This window comes from Pseudorca crassidens, chromosome 14, assembly GCF_039906515.1.
Source record: "Pseudorca crassidens isolate mPseCra1 chromosome 14, mPseCra1.hap1, whole genome shotgun sequence".
In the NCBI taxonomy this organism is placed as follows: Eukaryota; Metazoa; Chordata; class Mammalia; order Artiodactyla; family Delphinidae; genus Pseudorca; species Pseudorca crassidens.
Genome location: NC_090309.1, coordinates 31,119,711 through 31,132,148, shown reverse-complemented (window position 1 = coordinate 31,132,148; position 12,438 = coordinate 31,119,711). Strand labels below are relative to the sequence as shown.

The 12,438-nt window shown below is 43.0% G+C and overlaps 1 protein-coding gene across 2 annotated transcripts in view; it reads right to left on the bottom strand.

Annotated features, from left to right (window-relative positions):
- Window positions 1-12,438, bottom strand: part of PAIP2B (poly(A) binding protein interacting protein 2B) — a 45,028-nt gene that overhangs the window by 8,007 nt on the left and 24,583 nt on the right. Inside the window, exons 1-2 of one of the 2 annotated variants that reach the window (XM_067704777.1) lie at window positions 4,472-4,819; window positions 2,156-2,304 (exon numbers count right to left, since the gene is read on the bottom strand). In XM_067704777.1, coding sequence (XP_067560878.1) covers window positions 2,156-2,293 — 138 coding nt within the window. In that variant the 5' untranslated portion in view covers window positions 2,294-2,304; window positions 4,472-4,819. Of the gene's footprint in view, window positions 1-2,155; window positions 2,305-4,471; window positions 4,820-12,438 lie in introns of those variants that run through there. The other variant, XM_067704776.1, reaches the window with a different exon arrangement.

Sequence of the window (12,438 nt, the reverse complement as noted above, 5' to 3'; positions counted from 1 at the left end):
TTTCAAAACAAGAAGAAATAATATGAGTATTTACACAACTGCATATTTCTTTTTTTAAATTAATTAATTTATATATATATATACATTTTTAAAACATCTTTATTGGGGTATAATTGCTTTACAATGGTGTGTTAGTTTCTGCTTTATAACAAAGTGAATCAGTTATACATATACATATGTTCCCATATCTCTTCCCTCTTGCATCTCCCTCCCTCCCACCCTCCCTAGCCCACCCCTCGAGGTGGTCACAAAGCACTGAGCTGATCTCCCTATGCTATGCGGCTGCTTCCCACTAGCTATCTACCTTACCTTTGGTAGGGTATATATGTCCATCTGTCCATCTCTCTCTCTCTCTCTCTCTCTCTCTCTCTCTCTCTCTCTCTCTCGCTCGCTTTGTCACAGCTCACCCTTCCCCCTCCCCATATCCTCAAGTCCGTTCTCCAGTAGGTCTGTGTCTTTATTCCTGTCTTACCCCTAGCGTCTTCATGACATTTTTTTTCTTAAATTCCATATATATATATATATTTTATTTTTGGCTGAGTTGGGTTTTCGTTGCTGCGCACGGGCTTTCTCTAGTTGAGGTGAGTGGGGCTACTCTTCATTGTGAAGTGCGGGCTTCTCATTGCGGTGGCTCTTGTTGTGGAGCATGGACTCTAGGTACACGGGCTTCAGTAGTTGTGGCTCACGGGCTCTAGAGCGCAGGTTCAGTAGTTGTGGCAGACAGGCTTAGCTGCTCTGCAGCATGAGGGATCTTCCCAGACCGGGGCTCAAACCTGTGTCCCTTGCAATGGCAGGCGGATTAGTAACCACTGTACCACTAGGAAGTCCCCAACTGCATGTTTCTTAAAGACTGTCTTAATCTAAGCAATATATAGCTAGGATATTTTACACTTTTTTGCAGACACTGTTAACTCTTAATAAAGAGTATGCTTCACTCTGGAGATTAAGTGTGATTTTAACAGGCTTGCCGCTTCTTGTTTGGCCATGACTTTCCTGCAGGAAGCCTGGTAACAGATTCACAGTTCACTTGAGCCACCACTGGAGGGCCGGTCAAGCAAAAATAATCACCCAAGCCAGCCAATACAGTTAACCTCATGAATTCAAAGGAAAAGTCACTGGTAGCAAGACTTAAACATACTATTTCAACATTACAATTAGCCACACTTTTCTTTTTTTAAATATCAAGTACTTAAAATAACAACTAGAAAATATTTCCAAGCTACAAGATTTAACATGACTGCTCAAGATGTGCCCTTCCTCTCCCCAAGAGCATAACAACATGCTCCCTGGTATTAAATCTACCCTTATTCACAGGCACAACCCACAAAAATAGTTACCTGGGCCCAGAGGTGTGACAGGAAGCATGGTCTATGTACTATTCACACAGATCATACCACAATGGGCCACATGGGGTGGTAACTCCTGGCTTCCCCCCTAAACTTGTTTCCTTCTCCCCAAAGCACCAGGCTATTCAGTTAAAATCACATTTCCTATCTCTCATGCTGGATATGGCCATGTAACTATTAATCATGTCATGTCCCCAGAAGGGATGTGAGCATTTTGGCATCACTTGGTTAAAAAGAGATCTTTGCTTTGACATTTGGCTCTCTGCCTTTCCTTGTGGCTTGACTTCCAGTTATCCTGATAAAATGCCCTGGGCGTGGCAGAGCAACATCATGGAGGGCACCGTGTAGTTGAAGAGTCACCTGTCTACCGGGAATGCTTACCTTGGGCTGTTAACGCCACAGAGATATAAGACCATGAATTACTGCTGGATCTTTGTGGAAGCAGTCTAGCCTTCCCCCACCTAATACACTCCCTATCTCAGAATTGCATTCTGCCAGTCTCTGAGTTCCTATGTGTGGCATGCCAAGCTGGCCTGTCTGCACACTTCTGTTTCCCAGAAGTCTACACCAGAACACCACGGTATTTGATCCTCTTTTAATTAGCATGGTAGAAACATTTCAATATCATCCTCCAACGTATCTTCAATCTGGTCTCAGCAGCTGAAGTTGCTTCTTGGTCAGCCCAGACCAGGCTTCTACATATTTTCAAGTTGTTCTAAAGCCAATGAACCCATTTCTCTTGTAACAGACTGACGGTAAAATACTATAGCTGTTGAATTACACATCTCATTAGCCTTTCACTTCTTTACCTGCCTGTTGAAATCCTCTTCATTCTCCATCCACATGTACTCTGCAAATGGGTTTTCCTTCTCATCATGCCCATTTAACCCTTGGTCCTCTTTGGATTTTATATTGGGTGAAGTATTCGCCACACTGGATCCATTCATTATGATAGAACCTAAACAGGAGCAAAAGAAAGGATAAAATGATCCAAAAAGCAAAAAAAAAAGGATAAAAAGGATAAAAGGATCAAGGAAATGAAAAGATTCTTCCAGATGCTTTTGAAATTCTAAATCAAAGTTATTAACTATAGATGAATAGAAACTGCTAGTCTATAACTGTTACAAAACTAGCCATATCCTCTTACCAACTATACAGATGTACGACGCTTTAAGAGTTAAAAGAAAAGAAACATCTAGGCTCAGTTAGCCTTTCTAGGCAAGTGGGTTGGGAGCCGAGGGTGGGGAGTATTTTTTCAAGCCAAATTTCTGTAGGTTCTAGAACGTAACCAAGATCACACAGCTTCCTTATTAACATTTAACTAGGTAGAGAAAATGCATTCTTAATAAACACTGTAAACAACTGCCCCTTAGTCTGATTCTTAAGATGTGTTTTTCTTTAAAACATATTTCAAAAATAATACATGTTAATTGTATTGAAAAACAAAAAGGAGAAAAGTTAAGGTCACCAGTCGTCTAACCATCCAGAGTTAAAAATGTTTAACAGTGTGGTGGATATAAGCTTCCTGACCTCCCCTACGTGTGTACATATACACACAACCATTCTCCAAGGATCTATTCGTACAGTAACAGCATGATGCGCCATCATTTTCTTTTTCTTATTTCTATGTTAATACAGCCACACTGTCGTTTGGTGTATATCCTGTATTTCTGTATTATAAAGGCTGGATGAACTTCTTGTGTTCATTTTTTCTAATGATTTCCTTAGGATAACTCCTAGAAATAGAACTGCTGTATAGGAAAGAAGGTTTGTTTTTTTTAAGGCTCTTGATCTATTGCCATGCTGCCATAAGAATTTAAATTCCCACTGGTATTATGTCAATGCTGTTTCTCTGCACTCATGAGTATTATTATTTTTTAAACTATTGCCAATTTCATACAAGAAAACTTGCAAGTTATTGTTTACATTTACATTTCTTTGATTTTTACTGAGCCTAAGTATTTTGAGATAAGCTTACTAGCCATTTATATTTCTTATACTGTAATTTTTCTGCTAAAGTACTTCACCCATTTTTCTCTCAGGGTATATATATCGTTTCCTTAACTTTTGTAAGAATTTTTATTACATTTGTCATAATTTTTTATTTTTCATAAACTAATTTATAAATAAAAATTATTTTTCGATTAATTTTTTGGTGGCAGTTTTTACTGGCTTTAATTTTTGTCTGCAGTTTGTGTGAGTGTCTGTCTATGGCTTTTCAAATGCGTACATATTTTAAAAAATTGTTTACTTTGGCTTCCAAATCCATTTTGATGTGTTCACTATCATCTGAAATATGTCTTTTTTCTGTACTTTATTTAAATCTTAACGACTCTTTAAAAACCACTGCAGTCTTTACTCACTCTATACCACCTCCTCTAAGCTCTTGTATGTAATGAGCATGGTGTTAATACTACTTAATTGTTCTGTTTCATATGTTTAATTTTTCTCTTTCCAATTATAAACTCATGAAACACAAGATGTAGGTTTCTATATTTTGTAACCTACCTCAGCATTAGGAACTCCATATCTACTGTGGATCATCGTGTTTAGGCAACTTTCCCTTTCCAGCCTGTCTCCTTCTAGTCTCAACTCAATCCCCTCCCAACCATCCCTGGGGCATTTTTAAGTTTTAACAAATTATTTCCTCACTCATTTCTATCTTGGCAACACTCATGAAAAAGTCCTTCTCTGCTTCTGGGTACACTAAAAAAATTATTGCTTACTCCCCTTTAAAAGTTTTGCAATTTTCTAACCTGTTATGAACATTAGAAAATCTCATCTTCTTAAAAGACAAAGTAGAATTGTGAAGAGTAATAAGACTAGATGGAAAAACAACTCAGTGATAGCTCAAAAAGAATTTAAGACAGAACCCATTTAATTCACTGTTGGTTTAAATAGGGCACCTAGTATGAAATACATCAGTTTAACATATTTCAGATAGAGACAAACGAAATCAATGATTATTCCAAATACTGCTCCAGAATAATAATTCCATAAGGCTATAAAAGGGAGGAAACCAGCTCTTGACTTTCACCACTTCCATTTGCAGCATAACAATGATAGAATTAAGTCTGCTCTAAATGCCAGGGCAACTGCATAAGTAAGTATTCCTAGTCAGAGACCTTTTTTTTCTTTTTGGCTGCGTTGGGTCTTCGTTGCCGTGCATGGGCTTTCTCTAGTTGCTGCAGGGGGGGTTACTCTTCTTTGCGGTGCGTGGGCTCCTCATTGCAGTGGCTTCTCTTGTTGCAGAGCACGGGCTCTAGGCGCACCAGCTTCAGTAGTTGCAGCATGCAGTCTCAGTAGTTGCGGCACGCAGGCCCTAGAGAGTGCGGGCTTCAGTAGTTGTGGCGCGTGGGCTCAGTAGTTACAGCATGTGGGCTCTAGGGCACGCGGGCTTCAGTAGTTGTGGCGTGTGGGCTCAGTAGTTGTGGCGCACGGGCTTAGTTGCTCTGCAGCATGTGGAATCTTCCCAGACCAGGGACCAAACCTGTGTACCCTGCATTGGCAGGTGGATTCTTAACCACTGCGCCACCAGGGAAGTCTCAAATCAGAGACTCTTAAAGGTCTTGAACCTTGCTGGGTAGCATATTACATTCAGTATATAGTATTTTCAAAGATTCACTTGGCAGTTGTTTACCACCAACACTGATTTTTCCCCACATTACGGAAATCACCCACAGAGAATCAGAGTTCAGTTTTCTAAAACATCTGCCTTTGCCCAAAAAATAAATCCTGAGTGCACATGACCATAAGGAAAAAGGGAAGACAGAGGAAGAAAGAACAGAATAACCCTACTAATTCAAGAGCAAGGCAGAGCACAGAGAACAAACTGCAGGATACACCTTCATGAGAAAGGGGATGGAAAATTACCACAAACTCAACATGGGGATTATCCAATTTAACACAAACACTTTAGAGAAGCTGAAAGCACTGAGATATGAGACTGTCAGTACTAGGAAAGTGGTTCTCTCCACAGTAGGTTACAGTATTGACTCGTATTTTATACCATTCCACCTGTGTTTTCCACACAATTGGGAAGTTTGGTTTCTCTAAATAGCAGCAATCCAACAACTTAATTTGTGCAGTGTTTTAACAATTTATAAAGTACTTTCATATCTATGCTGTAACTTAAGGCACATCATCTGTCCAACCTCACTTGTAAAAAACCACCCAGACAGTGCTAAAGTAAGACCAAAGAAGGTACTGGTTCGGGGGTTAACCAAACTGGGCTGCTGGGTTAGTTCAATAACAACACTGGTTTGTGGGCCTTCTGGGTGACAGTGAATTGGTGCTTAATGTGCCCCTCGACTTTAGAAGTGGGGTGGGAATGGGGAGATTTTGCTGGAGAATGGTAACTCCTAGGTAAGACACTTGGGGAATGCCTTCCAACTTGAGGAAGACACCAGGTAAGATACCACCATTGCCTGTAACTTCCCTGACTTTCCTGCCCTGTAACTTCCCTGACTTTCCTGCTTCCGAAGTTGCATGTTAACATTCTCTGTTTCCAGCCCCTCTCCAGCTCACCATCCATCATGCATGCCCTCCAACAGCACAGTGTTTCTCTAATCAGCTTATTTTGACTTTTTATGTTCATTATTTCACTTGATCCTCCCACACCAAAGCATATCCTTGTGAAATTCTAGTGTAGTGGAGACAAAGAAAATACCCCCAAAGCATCCAGAGATGGGGGGAAATGCTTGATTACATAAGCAGATCACAAATCAGAATAGCTGCTACGTTGTCAGCTACACTACAGAGAGGCGCATGTGAAAAGGAATTCGATCTTATTAACAACCATGTGATTGAATTTAGAAGTTCCTCTTTCCCGAGTCAAGCCCTCAGATGAGAGAGCCATTCCAGTTGACAGCTTGACTGTAACTTCATGAGATACTCGGAGATAGAGGCACCCAGCTAAGCTGTTCCCAGATTCCTGACCCACAGGAACTGTGAGATAATAAATGTTTGTTGTTTTAACCTGCTAATCTTTGGGGTAAGTTGTTATATAGTAATAAATAACTAACACAGGTATTCAATGAACACTGACAACTATCTCTGCCACATAGACCACCAGTTGCCACATCTTTCCAATTATCTATCAAGAAGTCAAATGTGCAGTCTGAAGCAGGTCATTACTTGAGAAGTTCAAGAATTAGACCTCAGCAGTACATAAAGGAGTTGGTGTCTGGTCTGTGTCTATACTGCATTATGAAATCTAAGAACTACTTGAAACTTCTTCCCCCTCTATTTCACTTTCCCTCTTATAGACATGACAAACATGCTGAAAATGGAAAATAACGATTGTCATTTGGCTGAAGATGGGAAAGCATGTAGCCCTGTTCATAGTCAAAACAGGAGTGCTAAGCTCCTGCCAAGCATTTGATTTAGCACTTTACCATGGTCAAGGGTTTGTGTTTAAGATATCTGGCTTGAAACAGAAGCCTTGGCTCTCAGCCACAAAGAACGTCAGGGCTTTTAATATATCTAGGATATTTCTAGAATACATACTTCATCAGTTCAACACTTTGAAAAACCACAAATTTCAGATACAACATGCTCACACAAAAAACTGACTGTTTTTTTAAACCTAAATGAGATTTTTTCAGAAGGTATAAACCTAGATCGTGCCCAGGATAACAGTCTGACTGTCAAGAACACTTGGAACTTTTGACTCAATTACTGGGAAAAAGTCAATGAAGTAGCTGATATAAAAACTAGTCTCTACTATTCTGTTTCCTACAGTTTTGTTAACTTCATTCAGTCTGGTTAATACTGGTTAATAAAAATTAAACATTATGGACAATTTTACATTTTACTTCAAACATGCTGCCACTAGATTCAGGTTTTGTCTTTTCCCAGTTACTTCTTAGCAGCTCAGGTAATTAGATGCACTCACTCACTAATATCTGTGTGCCTATCTACGCTTGGCACTGTGCTTGACTGCTGCTTTGACAGGGGACACAGTCCTTTCCCTGTTGGTACTTACACTCGCTCAGGAGACAAGCAAATAATTAAGAATAATTACTATTAAATTAAAAGGAGAAGTAAAAGCGAGTATGAGAAGACAACAGGAAGACCCAATCTAGTCCAGGAGTGGGGGATGGTTCGGAAAGGTTTCCCTGAACAAGCAACATTTAGACTGATACCTGAAGAACTTAAGTTAGCTAGCAATAGGGAGGAGAGGGTAAAGCAAGTGCAAAGACTCAGAGGCAGGAGGGGACTTTCAGGAACTACAAGCAGGTAGGTATGTATATAGTTGGAAGGTCAAAGGAGAACCAGGGGGGAGAATTGCCAAGGAAGAGAGATGAGGTTGCAGAGGCAGATGGGGCCAGATCATGCAGGACATCAGAGGCTACATGAAGGATTTTGGATATCATCCCTAAAAGCAATGAAAGACATTAAAGAGTGTTCTCAGTAGCATAGTGACGACTCAATTCATATTTTGAGATCACTCAGGCTGCCACATGGAAAATGGATTGGAGAGACTGAGAGTGGATAATGGGAGACCAGTAAGGCAGCTAATGCACTAAACCAGATGAAAAAAAAAAAAAAAAAAAAAAAGAGGTAGCTACTTGGACTAAAATAATGGCAGTAAGAAGAGAGTAGGTAGATTCCAAAACTATCTTAGGTTGTTCTGGTGAGGAACTGGATGTGGGGAGACAGGGTGAGGGAAATATCAAGGATAACTTTGGCACAAGCAACTGGGTGGGTGGTAATGTTACTCACTGAGCTAAGGAACTCTGTGGGAAGGGCAAATTTTTCTTGGGTGGCGATGGGGAGTCGAGGTCTAAAGGGTGATGAGTTCTATTTTGGACACATTAAATGTGTAATGCCTCTGAAACACTCAAATGGTGACACAGGGAGGTTGTTTATATGCATCAGTAGGTGAGGTATGGCTAAATATAGAAATCTGGACTCGTTGTTTACATAAATGATAACAGAAGTCATGGGACTAGAAGATATTGCCTAGGGAAAAAGGGCAAAGTGAGATGAGAAGAGGGTCCAAGACCCAGACCTGACAAGTGTGAATATTTTAAAAAGTCAGTTACAGGAGGAGATAGTATAGAAAAGGAGACAGAGAAGGAAACCAGAAGAGTGTGCCATCACAGAAATCAAGGGAGGACAGAACCCCCGTGTAGTGAGTTGAATGGTAGCTCCCCAAAAGATATGTTCATATCCTAATCCCTAGAACCTGTGAAGGCGACATTGTTTAGAATAGGGGTCTTTGCGGATGCAACTAAATTAAGGACCTTGAGATAAGTAGATCATTCTGGATTATCCCAGTAGGCCCTAAATCCAATGATGTGTCCTTATAAGAGAAAAGCAGAGGGAGATTTGAGACAGAGAGAAGGTGGCAGTGTGACCAGGGAGGCAGAGATTGGAGTGATGTGGCCACAAGCCAAGGAATGCCTATATGCACCAGAAGTTAAAGAGGCAAAGAACAGATTCTCCCCGACAGCCTCCAGAGAGAGAGCCCAGCCCTCCCAACACTTTGGTTTTTGACTTCTGGGCTCCAGAACTGCAAGAGAATAAATTTATGTTGTTTTAAGCCACCAGTTTGTGGTAATCTGTTACACAGGGGACTGACACACCCAGTAAGGCAGGTGTGTTGAAGGCTGATGCAAGGTCAAAAGGAAGGCTGAAGAGTGTCCATAGAATTTAGGACCATGGAGGTCTCTGATGACCTTAATGAAAGCAGTATCCATAAAGAGAAATGAGGGAGAAAGTCAAATGGATGAGGTATGAATTGCAGGGACAGGAAGTATTAGATACTCTCTCAAGGAGGCCAGCTGCCAAGGAAAGGAATAGGAATGAACAGGAACTGGAGGGGTGAGAGGTCCCTGGAAACTTTGAAGACTGGACAGTCTAGAACATGTTTAAATGTTCACAGAAAGAGTCTAGTAGAGACAGAGAGGCTACAAATAAAGGAGAAGGAAGGAATAACTGATAGTCTAGGCCATCGGAAGGTAGGAAGGGATACTTCCCTACCTTATTTTATCCTTCCAGAACTCTTGAGAGGTAAATAGGCCATAGCAAAAGCACTGAGTTCACTGAAACACTTCAAGGTTGAATTAACTGTTTGTGATCACACGATCAATAAATGGTGATGCAGGGAATTCAACACACATCTTCTCTGTCCTCCTTTCCTCCTTCCCTCCTTCCCACTTGCTGACTCTATTCCAGCCACATTATTTACTAACTCTTCCCTGAGGACACTGGCGTCCTTCCTCTGGGCCTTGCAGAGGTTATTCCCATGATCTGGAATGCTTTTCCCTCAGATGTCTGACTCATCTGCCTCCCTCTAGACTGTTCAAATTCCACCTTCCCAGTAAGACTTATCCTGTCTACTGTTTAAGTTGAAAGCCTTGCTTCTCTCTGCCCACAATCTCAACTCACCATATACTGCTTAATCTCCATAGCATTTATTACTGGCTAACCTACCAGATAATGTACATGGGTTTCTGTTCTCCCCTCCAACTGGAAGATAGGCTGCACAGACTCAGGAATTTTGCCATTATTAAACCTAGTGGAGGCCCAGCAGAACTCTAGGGTCAGCCAGAACTGGGCACAATTATAACTCTTGTGATTTGATATTGCAGCAGTTTAGCTCAGAGCCAAGCCAGTTATTAAAGAGGATCTTTTCTGCTATTTTAAGCAGCATGGTAAATTTGAGGTAAACTTAAATTTTCAATAATTACAGAGCAGGTATGAACTCTTCCTTTGTTTCTCCAGACACATGAACCTGGGTGCCAAATCCATCCTCTCTGGGAGGAGTGGGAATGTATGAAGATGACTGGCCTAAGTCTCAACTGAATAAAAAGATGCCCCGAAAGACATTTAAACATTTTCAAAAACTAAAATCTTAAAGTGTGGTTCCTTACCACACATCAGGGATTATCTAGCCTCCAGTGTGGTCGGAGTAGTGAGGGGACAGAGAGACATATAGAGAAGCCAGGGTGAGTCACCCCATCTCTCCCTCCTCTGGACCTTAGTTCCTCCTGATTGTCACTCGTTACACTGATAACAGATTTCAGGACTCAGCACATGCAGCCATAACGTGTGCCTAATTCCACATCCCAGTCACTGGGACACAAAATTTGGGGGCCTTAAGTCTGGCTCACAGATCAACTTCACATATGTCAGTTCTTCCTCTACAGCTGAGTCAGTGAGTAAAGACACATAAACAGAAGCAGATTAATACGAACAAGATTTTATTGACATATATATACATATGTACATAAAGCTGGGAAAGAGAAGGGCCCATTGGGGCAAATGCATAGGGGGAGAGAAAGCATCTGAAAACAGCAGTGGGCATCCTGCCAGTTCCAAGTCTAGGGAAAACTGGCTGGGAGCTTGGGTGGCCAAGTTAACAGTCAAACCACAGGGATGGCACAGTGGATGATACAGGCAGCTCTCTTCCATTCTTCTAACTGGAACTTCTCAAGTCTGGTGTAGTTCTGAAGTGGGCTCATATGCTCCTCACCCTCCAACACACACACACACGCACGCACGCACGCACACACACACACACGCGCGCGTGCACGCACACACACGCACACCCCTGAGGTGTGGTCCTCTGGCTTGTTGTAGGAAGAGAAGAGGTTAAGTTTCACCTAAAGGGGCTGAGCCGCTTTCCAGTGAGGCAAAGTTCATTCATCGTTACACAGTTTGCAGAATAAGATCTGCTCTTCATTTGTTGAGTTTCTTCACAGAAGAAAGGAATTAGCTGATGGCTCCTATGAAGCCCTGGGCAGGTTATGAGGCTGCCAGACTCCTATGAGCACAGGCACAGCTGCCCTGACCAGGAGCCTCCAAACACAATGCTGGCTCGTCTACGTCAGAGGGGTGTCCTGACTTGGGGACCCCAGTGTTCTGAGAGCAGAGGTTCCTCTCTAAATATGGATGGTGCTATCCCCCATGGCGCCACCTGGGTTTTGGCTGGGGGAGGGGGGCAGGTGCTTTGTATGAATGAGGCACCAGAAGTGTATGCAGTCACAGCAGGTGTGGTGCTGTCCCCCATGGCCCCCCATTCTCTGCACAGATGGGTTCCAAGTCTGATGGCAGTTAATACACAGGGCCTCCGGGCACCCGTGAGATGTTCCCTCCATCAGCACCACCTGTGTATTGGCCAGGTGGGCCCCAGTTGTAAGCGGGAATACCAGGTCCTCCAATCATGGGCATGATGTTGTGCCCTCCTATACGACCACCACCTGGATTGTGGGCAGGTGGGCCCCTTGTATTTGGAAATAAGGTAGAACTAGAAGTGTGTTGAAGCCCACGGGTGGTACCCACACTTGCAACTCCAGCAGATGTGGGGAGCTCTGATGGAAGGTGGAAACTGACACGTCCCTTGACAGATTTCTTCTCCTTGGGGATGGAACTTCTAAATGTAGATTTTCTACATCCAGATGGGCCCTGGGTGCAGTGATGGAAAGTGGCCTCCAGTCGTGCGGATGGTGTTATCCCCTGCCATCACCATACCACCTGTATTCAGCCCAGGTAGGCCCCAGGTATTTGGATTTAAGGTGGAATCAGGTATGCTCCCAAATGCTGGGATGGTGCCTGTCCCTCCTACTGCAGCAGCCTTGCCGTGGTCAGGTAGATCGCAGGTTGTCTGGCCCAAAGTAGGAACAGAAGCAGTGCTGGGTGCCCCACTTAGTCCTGCCCCAAAGTTAAGTGGTCTGGATGCCTCTGAATGAGCGAGCCCTGGGGCTGACACACTGACTCCAAGGCTCCCACCAGCTGTAGGGGCTGCAGGTCCCATGAACAGTAGGCCCGGTGTGGTATCGGCAAAGAGCGAGCTACTGTCCCCAGTACTGGGCATCCTGGTGGCAACTCCAAAGCCAGTAGTAATGGATACAGCCCTGGGGAGAATGCCTGGGTTGTCGCCAAAGGCCGGCTGCGTGCTGCTGGTGGTGGCGAATAGGGAAGCTGGCAAAGCTGACTGCATGATGCTGACTCGCAGTGGCTGGGCTGCGGGAGAGGTTAGGACTTTATCTTGTGCTGGGTTTACTGGGTTTCCCAATAGAAAATAATCGTTAGGCCTCTGCCCATCGTTGGCCCCAAATGTGGCCTGAGACGGGAGACCTGG